Below are 18826 nucleotides of genomic sequence, written 5' to 3'. Positions count from 1 at the left end.
CTCTATACACCACCACAATGGATTTGAAATGAATCAAATAAGATGTGCTTTAACCGCAGGGGGTATTTACATCCAAATCAGGTGAAAGGTGTAGGAATTACAACAGTTTGTATATGTGCCTCCACTTTTTAAGGGACCAAAAGAAATGGGACAATTGGCTGCTCAGCTGTTCCATGGCCAGGTGTGTGTTATTCCCTCATTATCCCATTTACAAGGAGCAGATAAAAGGTCCAGAGTTCATTTCAAGTGTGCTATTTGCATTTGGAATCTGTTGCTGTCAACTCCCAATATGAGATCCGAAGAGCTGTCACTATCAGTGAAGCAAGCCATCATTAGGCTGACAAAAATAAACAAACCCATCAGAGAGATAGCAAGAACATTAGGTGTGGCCAAATCAACTGTTTGGAACATCTTTAAAAAGAAAGAACGCGCCGGTGAGCTCAGCAACACCAAAAGACCCGGAAGACCACGGAAAACAACTGTGGTGGATGACCGAAGAATTCTTTCCCTGGTGAAGAAAACACCCTTCACAACAGTTGGCCAGATCAAGAACACTCTGCAGGAGGTAGGTGTATGTGTGTCAAAGTCAACAATCAAGAGAAGACTTCACCAGAGTGAATACAGAGGGTTCACCACAAGATGTAAACCATTGGTGAGCCTCAAAAAACAGGAAGGCCAGATTAGAGTTTGCCAAACAACATCTAAAAAAGCCTTCACAGTTCTGGAACAACATCCTATGGACAGATGAGACCAAGATCAACTTGTACCAGAGTGATGGGAAGAGAAGAGTATGGAGAAGGAAAGGAGCTCATGATCCAAAGCATACCACCTCATCAGTGAAGCATAGTGGTGGTAGTGTCATGGCTTGGGCATGTATGGCTGCCAATGGAACTGGTTCTCTTGTATTTATTGATGATGTGACTGCTGACAAAAGCAGCAGGATGAATTCTGAAGTGTTTCGGGCAATATTATCTGCTCATATTCAGCCAAATGCTTCAGAACTCATTGGACGGCGCTTCACAGTGCAGATGGACAATGACCCGAAGCATACTGCGAAAGCAACCAAAAGGTTTTTTAAGGGAAAGAAGTGTAATGTTATGCATTGGCCAAGTCAATCACCTGGCCTGAATCCGATTGAGCATGCATTTCACTTGCTGAAGACAAAACTGAAGGGAAAATGCCCAAAGAACAAGCAGGAACTGAAGACAGTTGCAGTAGAGGCCTGGCAGAGCATCACCAGGGATGAAACCCAGCGTCTGGTGATGTCTATGCATTCCAGACTTCAGGCTGTAATTGACTGCAAAGGATTTTCAACCAAGTATTAAAAAGTGAAAGATTGATTTATGATTGTTAATCTGTCCCATTACTTTTGGTCCCTTAAAAAGTGGGAGGCACATATACAAACTGTTGTAATTCCTACACCATTCACCGGATTTGGATGTAAATACCCTCAAATTAAATCTGAAAGTCTGCAGTTAAAGCACATCTTGTTTGATTCATTTCAAATCCATTGTGGTGGTGTATAGAGCCAAAAAGATTAGAATTGTGTAGATGTCCCAATATTTATGGACCGGACTGTATATATGTGCATGGGGGTAGCCCTCTTTGTCCATTGCATAATCAGAATCTGCTTGCTGTATAGTGATGGAGCCTCACTGTTCTTCCTCAATGTAAGTCTTTAGGACTGGCCTTTTTTAAAAAATATACATAACTATATGGTTAACTGTACTTATCGCTTAGCGCTTGGTAGAAACAGAATGTGACCGCATTTTCTAATATAAAATAAAATAATCAAAATATTGAACAGCAGCATACTGAAATGCTATTTGAAACATGTTTCAGAGGAAAATAACTATAATTATGTACTTACTGAAAATACACTACAGTTACTTTTAAAAGCCCTTAATCTATTTTTCATAATTGCAAGGCAGTGGCTTAGCAACACTCTGCAACACACACAAAAAACTGTATGAAGAGAGGATTAAAGCCAGGCATACTGAAAAATTGATGTAAAGTTTATATACACCTCAAAGCAGACCTTCACCTTGAACAGCCATAAAAAAACAACAAAAAAAAAAAAAAAAACAAAGGCACCAGTTTAACCTTTGTGAAATGGCGTTTCAAAAAGGACATATTTTCTGAGGCCAATGCAGGCTGTTGTTCAATAGATCACATTTTCATTCTCTAATCCTATCCTATTTGCAATTTTAACTAAGGGAAGGTCGCTCAGTCGCTCTTCACTTCCTAGAATAGTTTGGCATCTCCCCTGCGCCCCTTCACGATTGAAGAACCCGCACTGCCCACCCAGCGCTCACATACATCTACTGGAAAGAAAACGTTTTCCCCACTGTATAGACAAGATCTCCAGGGAAGGCACTGGTGACATAGAGGGGCATCTGTGAGGTCCTGGCTATGTCACCAGTGCCTCAATTAATCAGGAAGTTGCAGACTGACCACTCACCAAATAGTTGTAAATGAGGACCAAGCGGTTAGAATACCTTTACCGAGATACAAAAATTCCACAACAAATCAGCCGAAAGGCCTCAAACCCCCCAATCACAAAGTTAAACAATGATGGACATTGTTATCACCCTAAAAAACAATTATAATTAGCCCAATAAACACTTGAGTTAAAAGTTAACTTACAGATGTTTTAGGATGTGCATGCAGAGGCACATGCGCCAAAGATTGTTGAGCGAGGGAGAAAGGGGCGCTTTCAGTAACCAAAAAAAACTTACTATCATGGTAACTTAGGTGGAGTAGTTTATGATTTGAATCCCTTAGCTAAAATGTTTGTCTAGCAAGGGGCTAGATCTAGATTGCAAAGGAGCCTTGGATAGCTAGCTATAGATATCCATACCTCCTTCAATATCTTTGCTGCAAATAGTCAATATCTGTATTGGCTGGTCAGAGCGCTGGGTCGTTATTCCAGCTCCTCTAGTTCTTCGCAGCAGGCCGTAAAAGGTGATAAATAGTAACTGTCTTTTAGTTATGTGAAGAACATCTTTAAAAGTCTGGGTGGTATAGCTAATAGTTCACGTCCCATCTTTTTGTTGGGAAAAGAAATACATTGCAATCTGCTGAAAAAGTTCAGTTTTAGTGTAAACAGTGTCCGAGCATGTACATTATAGAGATAACTTCAATTAAAAAAAATAATGAATGAGAAATGAGAAGATATTAACATCCCATCTCCTGCTGTACGTGTCAAGGCACTAGAGTCTAAAATCTGCAAGGAATCCAAGACTTCACCATCTGCACAACTTCTTATCCAGAGAACTTAAAAAAGTTCACCGGAAAGTTCATTTAGAGTTCATACATGTTATATTAGGACTTTGTCAAGGTAAAAGTTCATTGGAAGGTTAAAAACTAATTTCAGTCGAGCGGGCTGCCAAATAATATGTGGTTGTTTGTCCATATGATATACTTTATCAGTTCTGTATAGGTAAATATTATGCTGAACATCTGCCGAAAAGGCTCCATGTTCTTTCATCTTGTTAAAGGTAATACACAGTACAGTTCTTCTGACATACAGTACATGCCACCATTACTCACTATATATTTTAAATAGATGTAATAAAACCATAGGCGCCTATTCACACTAGAATGCAGTGTGGGAAAGCCACGTTCTTGTATGGATTCATAGTTACATAGTTAATCAGGTTGAAAAAAGACCATCTGGTTCAACCAACATTACTGCACCGCATTCCAATTGCACAATCTGCTGTGGGGTTCAGTGCAAAGTTAAAGACACCCCAAAACGCAGGTTACAAACGCAGTGCATTCGCACGCACCGGATTGCATGGTACAAAAGGATCATGCAATGCTGTTGCCGTGCGTTTCAAAAACTGGTGCATGCACTACTTTTTGTGCAGTGCGTGTGAAAGACGGTTATACCACGGCATCACCAATTCCAAAATCATCCCCTCCCAAAAAAATAACAGCAGATGGTTGAAGTTGCACACATGCATCAGCAAAAATGCATCAGCAAAAATACTGCGTTGGGTAGCAGTACTAGTAAATGGGGCCACAACCATGAGGCAAATGCTAGGCCTGTGTGTGGTATGGAAAGGTAAACCTCAGGATGAAATTATAGAAATCAAAAGCCGGCACACAATCGCTGCTTCTTATGAAATTTAATTTTGCACTGAAGCAGTTACAACATCTTGGAAAATGCTAACGCGTTTCAGCCTAACCCTTCCTCATTACTATGAGGAAGGCTTAGGCCGAAATGCGTTAGCATTTCCAAGATGTTGTAACTGCTTCAGTACATAAGAAGGGACAATCGTGTGCCAGCTTTTGATTTCTATGGATTCATGTTAGTCAGGATAGCCAGAGCACCGACACACAGCCCATTATCCTTTTATTACAGTAGTGTTAGGTGAGTTCTTATACCTCAGGATGAAATTATGGTCTAGTGCAGTCTTTTTCAACTTTAGTAACTTGGAGGAATCCAAAATATATGAACTAATAAAAAAATATATAAAATGTAGCCTCCCTAAAGCGGAGATCCACCCAAAAGGGGAAGCTCTGCTTGTTCGCACTCTCCCCCACTACACTGCCACATCTAGCACTTTTTGGGGGGAGCGGGTACCTGGTTTTGGCAGCTAATTTCTTTTTTTTTTCAGACAGAGCTCCACTTTAAGTATTTGACACCCAGAACTGCTATTTATAATACAACTATTTTAATTAAATACAAAACAAATAATAATAATGGCAAAGAGTGATACCTTCCCTACTGCCTTGTGGGAAGGAAGAGAGATGCAAACTACTGTGGGAAAATTTGGCTATCAATGTATCACATATTCAACCAATCAGTGCCAACCAAAAACAGATTGGCAGTAGAAAGGTATCCTTCAAAGTACATGGCAATGCCAACACGGCTCAACCATGCATTTTTACCACCCCCCAACCGGTAAAGGAGACTTGCAGTGGGGGATGGGGGAATTAAAAATGCACAATCGAGTAAGAGTACCTGGCTTAAGCTGCAAACATAGCGGATACAGGTGTTTATTACATGCTACAGTCGTGATACTTTGTTTCTCATCCAATATTACCCCTCCTGTCACACTTGGACCCACTCAAGGAATGCATATTTTTTTCATGACATTTTAGGAATTGGATTACATATACTTTAAAACGGTTCTTCAGTCTCCTGTGAAAAAAAACAGCCACTCACCTGTCCAGGGATCCGACACCACACTCTCCCGATCAGGTTTCTTCACCGCTCTTTGCTGCTGGCACCAGCATCATAACTGTGGGCAGCCGACTGACTGCTTGCAGCTACACAGCAGGCTGCCCACTACGCATGCGCAAGCTGGGCTGCACCTTGTGAATGGTCCCGCAGTCTCTCAGGCCCTTTGATGTGTCCCAAGAGGCTGAAGGGAGAGGAGGGCAGTGGTTAACTTACGATCAAATCACCTAGGCTGTCGGAGCGGAAGTGGGATTAAGTACCTGTAAATCAGGTAACTGCTCCTTCCCCCTAAAAATATGGCAATTTTGACTGGGGGGGGGGGGGGATTTATGAGGAGGAACAGCCAAACTCCCTCTTTTGGGTGAAGTTCTGCTTTAAGCTGTGTAATATGATATACAAGGTGTCATGTGTTGCCTGTTGTAAGCATTATTTTATTTTATTCAATGTCAGGCCTAATGAATAGAACTATATACTTATTTTATTGTTTTTAAACATAAATCTGCAGACACAGGCAGCAATAGTTTGTTCTACACCTGAAAGCCATTTTTTTTTAGGTACAATAAAGAATAAAAATAAGCTAGCAATTTGAAAATAGAAGGTATATACTGGAATTTATTTTTTATACTAGTAATGGCAGCGATCAGCGACTTATAGTTGGATCGCGATATTGCGGCGGACAATCGGACACTAAGGGGTTTATTTACTAAAGCTAGTCACAAAATTAGTCACAATTCGGCAGAAAACCAATCAGCTTCTAACCTCAGCTTGTTTAATTAAGCTTTAGCAATAAAACCTGGAAGCTGATTGGTTTCTCTGCAGAATTGTGACTAATTTTGCCCTCCTTAGCTTTAGTAAATAAACCCCTATCTGACAATTTTGACACTTTGTGGGAACCAGTAACACGAATACAATGATCAGTGATAAAAATATGCACTGTCACTGTACTGACACAGGCCTGGAAGGGGTTAAACATCTAGGGCGATCAAAGTGTTAAAGAGGAAGTAAACCCTCCTCGGCAAGTTGTACCTATAGGTAAGCCTATGATAAGGCTTACCTATAGGTACTGTAAATATCTCCTAAACATGTACCGTTTAGGAGATATTTACCTTCGATGCATCCAGTGACGTCACTGGCGCATGCGCTATGAAGCAACAGCCGCTCGTGCCGTTCCTTCAGAGCCCCGTGCCGTGACTGTCGGCTCCAGCGCGCGTGCGCGGGAGTGACGTCACCGCGGCTCCGGCCAATCAGATGGCCGGATGCCGCGATCCCGGAAGACGGGCGACTAGACATGTCACCAGTCATAGAGGTGAGCGGACGGCACGGCGGGGGCTCGTTCTAAGGTAAGTATTTCATAATGAGCTAGTATGCGATGCATACTAGCTCATTATGTATTTCTCTTTCAGGTTGTAAAAAAAAAACGAGTTTACAACCTCTTTAACCGTGTGCCTAGCCAGTGTTTTTGTGTACTGTATGTGCTGCTTTTACTAAGCTGTGAGCAAATCACAGCAGAAGTGGCCCGCCAGCAGCACGTGCACGCCCCCTAGGCGGAACTGCAGAATCACACACACACGTGATTCTGCACAAGAGGACCACCCTGTAGCAGTATATCTACTATGGGGCAGTCCAGAAGTAGTTAATGGAATTAGATGTGGTTAAACTAGTGTATTATTATTATACAGAATTTATAAAGTGCCAACAGTTTGCACACTGCTTTACAACGTGAGGGCAGGCAGTCCTGCTAGTGCCCATCGAAAGATATTTTGAAGTCAGGTTTTATAGGATTTTTCCACACTTATTTTATATCCACATTGTTTCTTTCTACCCAAATCATAAATTCTGTAAAGAAACTAAAAACACATTTGAGTTGTTTTCATGCATACCTTGAACTTCAGAAATAGTAACATGGGAAAAATCACAAGAAACATCTGGCAGAATGTAGTGTCGAGGATCGCCGATTTCGTAAACTAATTGTTCTGCAACAGTGCCAAATGAGATAAGACCTCCGCTTTCCCGTGGCTTTGATATTGTGAAATTCCCATCCGAGGTGCATTCAGCTATTGGAAATCCTATATTGTGCCTGTTAATTAAAGTGCAACAAGTCTGTCAATGTACAGTACACACATTTAAGTGAAACACTAGGCTAAATTGCAACAGAACAATATTACCCTGCAAAACAATACTACCCTTAAAGTAACAGCAGCACCTGCCATGCTGTGTTGTCCCCTCCTGCTGTTGGTGATCCTTCCACAAAATCAGCAAGCACTAATCTTTACCATCAGGACATGGGTGCTAAATTAATTGATGCCTATTCCTCAGCATAGCCAAAACAAAACTATAGAGTGATATCCTGCCTCGCATGCCAGTGGTATGTCAGGGTTGTTGCGCAGGAAAAGCAGAGCATCCCTGCCCATTCTTTTAAAACTGGCAGATAGTGTTGGGTTACAGTAAGGTATGTGATAGGGCAGGGATCTTCAAACTACGGCCCTCCAGCTGTTGCGGAACTACACATCCCATGATGCACTGTAAAACTCTGACATTCACAGACATGACTAGGCATGATGGGAATTGTAGTTCCTGAACAACTGGAGGGCCAAAGTTTGAGGACCCCTGTGATAGGGTCTGCATCAATCCAGTGTACTTCCCACTGTAGAAGCAATTGCCACTTACATGTCGCTGCTATTCTGATAGTAAACCAGAATTTGGAGGGTGTAAAAGTAATGAAGGGCAGTCATGTGACCCCTGGAAAACACTAGGGATGTGTAAATTGATTTAGCCTTCTCTGAAATTTTTTGGAAATTGGCCTAAATGTGCTGACCTAGTGATTAATTCATTTGCTGATAGACAAAAATATGTCACTCTTTTTCTTACTAAGTAAACTCCATGTGCACCTAGAAAGATTTTCGTTCCCTAAAGAATGCCCAGTAAAAGGTTAAAAATATATATGTTAAAAAATGTATTTTTTTTTCTATTAAAAACATTTGACCTTTTGAATGAAAGGTCGCCCTACACGCTTTGTCAATGGACTTCATCAGTTGCACTTGAAGATATGGAGACTGAATATGCACTGAAGAAGCACATAGGAAAAGTCCTTGGTGACGTCATCACGTTTTCTTCACACTGTCTGCGTTTACCATTCTCTGTCTCACCGATCTGCTCTGCTCTATTTCGGGAGATACTCTATTATGAAATTTTGATAGAGCCATATTACACTATGGAAAGTTGATTTTTATGGTTTTATATTTCCTAATAAATGTCTGAAAACAGTATTTCACCAATGGAAGTTTGTCTTCATCTTTTTGAGAACATTCTACCAGTGATTTCTTGCTGAAGGAGGGATATATCTAGAAACTTTTATTTATCTACTGTGGGTGGAGTTACATATCCTGGATCATATTGGAATTGGCCTTCTCATATACAATATCTCACAAATGGTCCCCCCCTTTACATTTTTGTAAATATTTTATTAGATTTTTTTTTTTTTTTTTATGTGACAACACTGAAGAAATGACAGTGTACAGCTTGTATAACAGTGTAAATTTGCTGTCCCCTCAAAATAACTCAACTCACAGCCATTAATATCTAAACCGCTAAACAAAAGTGAGTACACCCCTAAGTAAAAAAGTCCAAACTGAGCCCATTAAGCCATTTTACCCTCCCTGGTGTCATGTGACTCGTTAGTGTTACAAGGTCTCAGGTGTGAATGGGGAGCAGGTGTGTTAAATTTGTTGTCATCGGTCTCACTCTCTCATACTGGTCACTGGAAGTTCAACATGGCACCTCATGGCAAAAAAACTCTTTGAGGAAAAAAAAGAATTGTTGCTCTAAATAAAGATGGCCTAGGCTATAAGAAGATTGCCAAGACCCTGACCATCCTAGACCATCACTGACCCACAACCAAGCCGGTCATGCTGAACGATGTTACAGGCAGCATAAAGTTCTCTACGGCATCTCCAGACCCTTTCATGTCTGTCACATGTGCTCTCTCATCCTTGAAAAGCACAGGATGCCAGTGGAGGATCTGCCAATGCTGGAGTTCATTGGCAAATGCCAATCTAGCTCAATTGTCCAGGGCAGTGAGCACAGGGCCCACCCCAGAGGACGTCAGACCCTCAGGCCACCCTCATGAAGTCTGTTTCTGATTCTTTCGTCAGAGACATTCACAGCAGTGGCCTGCTGGATGTCATTTTGTAGGGCTCGGGCAGTGCTCATCCTGTCCCTCCTTGCACAAAGGAGCAGATACCGGTCCTGCTGATGGGTTAGAGACCTTCTATGGCCCTGTTCAGCTCTCCTAGAGTAACTGCCTGTCTCCTGGAATCTCCTCCATGCTCTTGAGACAGTGCTGGGAAACACAGCAAACCTTCTGGCAATGGCACATATTGATGTGCCATCCTGGAGGACTTGGGCTGCCTGTGCAACCTCTATAGGGTCCAGGTATCACCTCATGCTTCCACTAGTGACACTGACCCTAGCCAAATGCAAAACTAGTAAAAAAAACAGTAAGAAAAGATGGGTGGGGAAAAAATGTCGGTGGCCCCCACCTATAAAACCATTCCTATTTTGAAGGTTGTCTCATTGTTGCTTATCTAGTGCACCTGTTGTTAATTTCATTAACACCAAAGCATCTGAAACTAATTAACAACCCCCTGTGCTACTTAACTGAGAATATCAATATCCCAGGAGTTTAATTGACTTGATGCTATACTCTGATTAAAAAGTGTTCCTTTAATTTTTTTGAGCAGTGTATAAGAAATAGGCCTGAACTAAGCCATAGTTACCTTTTGAGTCATGACCCCTGTATGGCTTCTTGTGGTAAATTACTGAGGAATGTGTAACTGTTCTATTGCCATTTACATCTGATGACATGTCATAGATTATTTTGGACATGTCAAAGGTTATCTTATTTATCTTGCACCTGACCTAATTATTTTTCATAGTTTGGCTACTTTAGAAACTTGTTCTGCATATTTTTAAACTGTATGTTGACTAAGGGTCCTTTCACACGGCCGCTCCGTGTGTCCGCAAATCATCCCATCCGTTTGCGGATGATTTGCGGACATAATGTAAGTGAATGGCATTGCAGATGTCAGCGGAATACCATCCGCTGACATCCGATTTTCCTCCTTTCAGTTCTGTTCCGTTTTTTCGAATGGAACAGAACCCTATTTTTTCATCCGTGTAAAAAACGGAAAGGAAGGAAAATCGGATGTCAGCGGTGTCATCCGCTGACATCTGCAATGCCATATACTTACATTATGTCCGCATATCATCCGCAAACGGATAGGATGATATGCGGGCACACGGAGCGGATGACACAAATGTCATCCGCTCCGTGAAAAAAAAAAGTCCCGCAGCGGACTTAAGCTGCGGAGCGGCCATGTGAAAGGACCCTAATGAGGTATGTGCATTCTACATTGTATCAACACCCTTGTCACAGAACATCCCTGGAGGATGTTCCATACACATGTATATTTGAATAAACATCTTTTCGTTTACCGTAAGATAATTGGTCTTGACTAAAAATCCACAACAATGATGACTCCATATCCCACTGCTTATCCAAATGATCTTAGATTATTAAAGCAGTATTAAACCCAAAAGTAAAAATTTATAAAGTATTAGCTGGAGTTCAGCATCAATTTATTAGTGTATTTCACTTTGATAGACCATTTAACACTTCCCCCGCCCTAGACTGACAATGTTGAGGTCCAAATCTGTCCCCTGTGCATCTTCATCCAGAGTGGTGTCTATATAATACAGGAGTCTAAGGGGAAAACGTTTTCAAGTTTTTATTTTGCCATCTGTGTCCCATCTAGGAGACTTTCCTTGATATCCTGTCCCATAGCCAAAACAGGAAGTAAGAGGAAATCCCTCCAAAGTGAGGGAGTCCTTGGCTGTTACCAAGCTCACCAGAACTAGTAGAGTCCCTACTGGAAGATTTCCCATCTGTTCCTGTTCTAGTGAAAACCCAAAACTGGGGATATTCTTTCACTTTCACTGCCATGATCGTGACTCCCTTTTGCATGCACCGGGGTGAAGTCATCGTGGCTCTGCCGCAACATGCAAAACTGGAAGGAGGACCAGTTGAAGATGGAAGCTGTTGGCGCTGACAGAGTGCGGCTGGAGGGCTTTGTTTGAAAGGTTAGTCTGGAAGGTCAAATTTTTTTCTCCTGTATAGCAAAATTGGCAACATTTTCACTTGTGGTACAGCAGTCTTGCTTTCAGCTTTATTGGCTATGTATATAAACATAATAAGATATCTTACCAGTCTGGTACCAGATGCCAGTCTGTGTATATTCCTCCAGTGCTCTGGGCACCACATTCTATCAGATGACCAGCTAAGCTGCAAAGAGATGCACACTAGATCAGAATGCAAGCAATGTTGTTATTTCAGGATTACTGTACATTTCAGATACTTTTTTTTAGCTTTGTTTGTTATAGTAACGTCCAACTCCAAGCTTGAACCAAAACCAAATAATGGCTCCCTCCACCCATACAATTTATTGCTTATTTAGTCTTAGCTTATTTTAAATACTTACCTTATATCAGTCCTGTGGCAGCTGGTGCTCTTGTTCTCCCCTCTCCTGTCCCTCAACATCATCACATACAATGAAGAATGGCTGATCCTAAATTGTACATGAAGACATCAGCAAGGGAGCAGCTGAACAAATGGCTAAGAGGGGTGGCTTTGATGCAGTGGTCATTATATAGGAATAAAGTCTATGGGACCGTGGAGTAAGATAAGTAATGCACTCAATTATAGACCACCTAGCCTAAACTAGACACAAAAAGATGTACAAAATTACAACACAGGTGCAGGTAGATGTATGACAATTCATCTTTGTTACAGTCAATTCATTGCTGTCAGGGCTAGGTATTATGCCTTTTTTCCTACCAGAGAGGGTGACTGTAACTTGTTTCTGTCCATGGGGACCTATGTAATTAGTTGTTCCTTGGGGAATTTTGAAAAGCTGGCCATACGCTTATATTTTTTTTTTGTTCAGTCTGCAAGCTGAAAAATAAAAAGAGCTGAAGAGCTGAAGAAGAGGAGGAGTCCTTGAAACGCGTCCTGCGATCCCAATTTTTACGGAAGACCATCGTCCACTGAGCAACCTGAATAGGAGCATCAGAGATTTCTGGCTTCCAGCCCAGCTCTTCACTTGTCAGCTGGCCACACAGTGATCCAGACACTCTGGCTACTTTTCAAAGGGCCCTCTGATTCCTCCTGTATTGAATTGTAATGTAACTATACTGTCTGCCCTCACGTTGAAAAGCAGTGCGCAAACTGTTGGTAAAAATCACAATAACTTTTAAATATGTAGCAAAATAAATTTGATTTTGTATGTTTTTTTTATTGGATATGTTTTATTGCAGAAAAACTGTTTTTTTTTTTTTGTTTTCAAAAAAGAAAAAAAATGCAGTGGTAATCATATATCACCAAAAGAATGCTCTATTTGTGGGAATAGATGACATAAATTTTATTTGGGTACAGTGTTGCATGACCGCACAATTGTCAGTTAAAATTATTATCGCTAAAAAAAAAAAGGCCTGGTAATAAAGGGGGGGGGGGTAAATCTTCCGGAGTTCAATTAGGTAAGCCATACTCATAGTGATCTGTCCCTTCATCCTCATTTAGGAAGATGGAAGGCATGGAGTAGGTGAAAGTAGTTGGATCTTTATATGTTTAACCAAAAACTTTGGTTTTAACCAAAAAAATACAACATTTTGCCAACTGTAAAAGATTTTATATAATATATATATATTATATATAGAGTTAGGTCCATATATATTTGGACACAGGCACAAACTTTCAAACTTTTGGCTCTGCATGCCACCAGGATAAAATTTAAATGAAACAATCTAAATGAATTTGAAGTGCAGACTTTCAGCTTTAATTCAAAGGGTTGAAAATAAATATCAAGTACACATTTTAGGAACTGCAACCATTTTTATACACGGTTCCCCCATTTTCAGGGGCTCAAATGTAATTGGACAAATGAATATAATCAAAAATGAAATGTTCATTTTTAATATATTGTTGAGAATCCTTTACTGGCAATGACTGAATCAAGTCTGGAACCCATGGACATTATCCTTTCTGATGCTTTGCCAGGCTCTAACTGCAGGTGTCTTCAGTTATTCTTTGTTTGTGGGTCTTTCTGCCTTTAGTTTTGCCTTCAGCAAGTGAAATTGAGCTCAATTGGGTTGAGATGGGGTGATTGATTCGCCATTGCAGAATATTTCACTTATTTTCCTTCAAAAGCTCCTGGGTTGCTTTTGCAGTGTGTTTTGGATCATTGTCCATCTGTACTGTGAAACGCTGTCCAAACAACTTTGCTGCATTTGGCTGAATCTGGGCTCACAGTATATCTCTAAACACTGCAGAATTCATCTGGCTGTTTCTGTCACATCATCAATAAACACCAATGACCCAGTGCCACTGGAAGCCATGCATGCCCATTGCATCACACTGTCTCCACCTTGTTTTACAGGTCACGTTGTGTGCTTTGGATCATGAGCTGTTCCAAGCCTTGTCCACATTTTCTTTCTTCCCGTCATTCTGGTACAGAATAATCTTAGTTTCATCCCTCCAAACAATGCTTTTCCAGAACTGGTCTGGCTTTTTTAGATGTTTTTTTGACAAAGTCTAATCTGGCTTTTCTATTCTTTAGGCTTATGAATGGTTTGCACCTTGTGGTGAACCCTCTGTATTTGCTCTTGTGAAGTCTCCTCTTGATTGTAGACTTTGACATTGATACGCCCACCTCCTGTTGCTGAACTCACCAGTGCGTTCTTCTTTCCTCAGAATGTACCAAACTGTTGATTTGGCCTCTCCTAATGTTGCTGCTATGTCTCTAATTGATTCGTTTCATTTTTGAAGCCTTCCAGTGGCCTGTTTCACTTGCATGAACAGCTCCTTTGAATGCACAATGTAGGTTCACAGCAATAGATTCCAAATGCAAATACCACACTTAGAATCAACTCCAGACCTTTTACCAGCCTAACTGATGAAGGAGTAGCCCACACCTAGCCATGAAACAGCCTTTGATTCAATTGTCCAATTACTTTTGGTCCCTTGATAAAGGGGGATGGCTATTCTTAAGAGCTGTAATTCATAAACCCTTCCTCCAATTTGGATGTACATACCCTCAAATTAAACCTGAAACTGTGCATATTCAGCTCACATCCATTATATAACTATAGCTTGAATATGTCTTGATAAATACCTGAAAAAATATCTAAAATTGTGTCTGTGTCTAAATATATATATATATATATATATATATATATATATATATATATATATATATACACACACACAGTATCTCACAAAAGTGAGTACACCCCTCACATTTTTGTAAATATTTTATTATATCTTTTTCATGTGACAACACTGAAGAAGTAGCACTTTGCTACAATGTAAAGTAGTGAGTGTACAGCTTGTATAACAGCATAAATGTGCTGTCCCCTCAAAATAACTCAACACACAGCCATTAATGTCTAAATCGCTAAACAAAAGTGAGTACACCCCTAAGTAAAAATTTCCAAACTGGGCCCAATTAGCCATTTTCCCTTCCCGCTGTCATGTGATTTGTTAAGGTTACAAGGTCTCAGGTGTGAATGGGGAGCAGGTGTGTTAAATTTGGTGTTATCGCTCTCACTCTCTCATACTGGTCACTGGAAGTTCAACATGGCACCTCATGGCAAAGAACTCTGACAATCTGAAAAAAAGAATTATTGATCTACATACGGTGCCTTGGGAAAGTATTCGGCCCCCTTGAACTTTTCAACCTTTTGCCACATTTCAGGCTTCAAACATAAAATATATAAAACTGTAATTTTTTGTGAAGAATTAACAACAAGTGGGACACAATCATGAAGTGGAACGAAATTTATTGGATATTTCAAACTTTTTTAACAAATAAAAAACTGAAAAATTGGGCGTGCAAAATTATTCAGCCCCTTTACTTTCAGTGCAGCAAACTCTCTCCAGAAGTTCAGTGAGGATCTCTGAATGATCCAATGTTGACCTAAATGACTAATGATGATAAATAGAATCCACCTGTGTGTAATCAAGTCTCCGTATAAATGCACCTGCACTGTGATAGTCTCAGATGTCCGTTTAAAGCGCAGAGAGCATCATGAAGAACAAGGAACACACCAGGCAGGTCCAAGATACTGTTGTGGAGAAGTTTAAAGCCGGATTTGGATACAAAAAGATTTCCCAAGCTTTAAACATCCCAAGGAGCACTGTGAAAGCGATAATATTGAAATGGAAGGAGTATCAGACCACTGCAAATCTACAAAGACCTGGCTGTCCCTCTAAACTTTCAGCTCATACAAGGAGAAGACTGATCAGAGATGCAGCCAAGAGGCCCATGATCACTCTGGATGAACTGCAGAGATCTACAGCTGAGGTGGGAGACTCTGTCCATAGGACAACAATCAGTCCTAAACTGCACAAATCTGGCCTTTATGGAAGAGTGGCAAGAAGAAAGCCATTTCTTAAAGATATCCATAAAAAGTGTCATTTAATATTTGCCACAAGCCACCTGGGAGACACACAAAACATGTGGAAGAAGGTGCTCTGGTCAGATGAAACCAAAATTGAACTTTTTGGCAACAATGCAAAACGTTATGTTTGGCGTAAAAGCAACACAGCTAATCACCCTGAACACACCATCCCCACTGTCAATTATGGTGGTGGCAGCATCATGGTTTGGGCCTGCTTTTCTTCAGCAGGGACAGGGAAGATGGTTAAAATTGATGGGAAGATGAATGGAGCCAAATACAGGACCATTCTGGAAGAAAACCTGATGGAGTCTGCAAAAGACCTGAGACTGCGACAGAGATTTGTCTTCCAACAAGACAATGATCCAAAACATAAAGCAAAATCTACAATGGAATGGTTCACAAATAAACATATCCAGAGGTGTTAGAATGGCCAAGTCAAAGTCCAGACCTGAATCCAATTGAGAATCTGTGGAAAGAACTGAAAACTGCTGTTCACAAACGCTCTCCATTCAACCTCACTGAGCTCGAGCTGTTTTGCAAGGAGGAATGGGCAAAAATTTCAGTCTCTCGATGTGCAAAACTGATAGAGACATACCCCAAGCAACTTACAGCTGTAATCGCAGCAAAAGGTGGCACTACAAAGTATTAACTTAAGGGGGCAGAATAATTTTGCACACCCAATTTTTCAGTTTTATATTTGTTAAAAAGTTTGAAATATCCAATAAATTTCGTTCCACTTCATGATTGTGTCCCACTTGTTGTTGATTCTTCACAAAAAATTACAGTTTTATATCTTGATGTTTGAAGCCTGAAATGTGGCAAAAGGTCGAAAAGTTCAAGGGGGCCGAATACTTTCGCAAGGCACTGTACAGGTGGCCTAGACTATAAGAAGATTGCCAATTAACTTTTTGCCTGAAACTGAGCTGCAGCAGGGTGGCCAAGACCATACATCGGTTTAACAGGTTCCACTCAGAACAGGCCTCGTCATGGTCGACGAAGTTGAGTGCATGTGCTCAGCGTCATATCCAGAGGTTGTCTTTGGGAAATAGACATGAGTGCTGCCAACATTGCTGCAGAGGTTGAAGGGGTGGGGGGTCAGCCTGACAGAGCTCAAACCACACGCCACACACTGCATCAAATTGGTCTGCATGGCTGTCGTCCCAGAAGGAAGCCTCTTCTAAAGATGATGCACAAGAAAGCCAGATAACAGTTTGCTGAAAACAAGCAGACTAAGGACATGAATTACTGGAACCATGTTCTGTGGTCTGATGAGACCAAGATAAACTTATTTGGTTCAAATGGTGTCAAGCCTGTGTGGTGGCAACCAGGACAGGAGTACAAATATATATATATATATATATATATATATATATATTATATCTTTTCATGTGACAACACTGAAGAAATGGCACTTTGCTACAATGTAACGTAGTGAGTGTACAGCTTGTATAACAGTGTAAACTTGCTGTCCCCTCAAAATAACTCAACACACAGTTATTAATGTCTAAACCGGTGGCAACAAAAGTGAGTTACACCCCTAAGTTAAAATGTCCAAATTGGGTCCAATTAGCCATTTTCCCTCCCCGGTGTCATGTGATTCGTTAGTGTTACAAGGTCTCAGGTGTGAATGGGGAGAAGGTGTGTTAAATTTGGTGTTATCGCTCTCACTCTCTCATATTGGTCACTAGAAGTTCAACATGGCACCTCATGGCAAAGAACTCTGAGGATCTGAAAAAAAATAAATTATTGCTCTACATAAAAAAGGCCTAGACTATAAGCAGATTGCCAAGACCGTGAAACTGAGCTGCAGCACGGGCCAAGACCATACAGCAGTTTAACAGGACCGGATCCACTCAGAACAGGCCTCGCCATTAATGACCAAAGAAGTTGAGTGCACGTGCTCAGCGTCAAACCCAGAGGTTTTCTTTGGGAAATAGATGTATGAGTGTTGCCAGCAATGCTGCAGAGGTTAAAGGGATGGGGGGGGGTCAGCCTGTCAGTGCTCAGACCAAACGCTGCACACTGCATTAAATTGGTTTGCATGGCTGTCATCCCAGAAGGAAGCCTCTTCTAAAGATGATGCACAAGAAAGCCCGCAAACAGTTTGCCGAAGACAAGAAGACTACGGACATGGATTACTGGAACCATGTCCTGTGGTCTGATGAGACCAAGATAAACATATTTGGTTCAGATGGTGTCAAGCGTGTGTAGCAGCAACTAGGTGAGGAGTGCAAAGATAAGTGTGTCTTGCCTACAATCAAACATGGTGGTGGGAATGTCATGGTCTGGGGCTGCATTAATGCTGCTGGCACTGGGGAGCTACAGTTCATTGAAGGAACCATGAATGCCAACATGTACTGGAACATTCTAAAGCAGAGCATGATCATCTCTCTTCAGAGACACACACACACATTATCTCACAAAAGTGAGTACACCCCTCACATTTTTGTAAATATTTTATTATATCTTTTCATGTGACAACACTGAAGAAATGACACTTTGCTACAATGCAAAGTAGTGAGTGTACAGCTTGTATAACAGTGTAAATTTGCTGTCTCCTCAAAATAACTCAACACACATTCATTAATGTCTAAACCGCTGGCAACAAAAGTGAGTACACCCCTAAGTGAAAATGTCCAAATTGGGCCCAATTAGCCGTTTTCCCTCCCCGGTGTCATGTGACTTGTTAATGTTACAATGTCTCAGGTGTGAAAAGGGAGCAGGTGTGTTAAATTTGGCCCAATTAGCCGTTTTCCCTCCTCGGTGCCATGTGACTTGTTAATGTTACAATGTCTCAGGTGTGTTAAATTTGGTGTTATCGCTCAAACTCTCTCATACTGGTCACTGGAAGTTCAACATAGCACCTCATGGCAAAGAACTCTCTGATGATCTGAAAAAAAGAATTGTTGCTCTACATAAAGATGGCCTAGGCTATAAGAAGATTGCTAAGACCCTAAAACTGAGCTGCACTGCGGTGGCCAAGGCCAAACAGCGGTTTAACAGGACAGGTTCCACTCAGAACAGGCCTCGCTATGGTCGACCAAAGAGGTTGAGTGCATGTGCTCAGCGTCATATCCAGAGGTTGTCTTAGGAAATAAATGCTGCGTGCTGAGTGCTGCCAGC

General features: G+C 41.1%; 1 protein-coding gene across 2 annotated transcripts in view; it reads right to left on the bottom strand.

The window, feature by feature from the left end:
- LOC309554568 (uncharacterized protein) overlaps positions 1 to 18826 on the bottom strand; it is a 151845-nt gene that overhangs the window by 71731 nt on the left and 61288 nt on the right. For both annotated transcript variants that reach the window (XM_082256304.1, XM_082256305.1), the window contains exons 9-10: positions 11454 to 11531; positions 7072 to 7268 (exon numbers count right to left, since the gene is read on the bottom strand). In XM_082256304.1, coding sequence (XP_082112430.1) covers positions 7072 to 7268; positions 11454 to 11531 — 275 coding nt within the window. The remainder of the gene's footprint in view (positions 1 to 7071; positions 7269 to 11453; positions 11532 to 18826) is intronic.

Source organism: Pelophylax lessonae (genome assembly GCF_965119305.1).
Source record: "Pelophylax lessonae genome assembly, chromosome: 1".
Lineage (NCBI taxonomy): Eukaryota > Metazoa > Chordata > Amphibia > Anura > Ranidae > Pelophylax > Pelophylax lessonae.
Note: the sequence above shows the minus strand (reverse complement) of the source record. Positions and strands in the feature narration are given on the sequence as shown.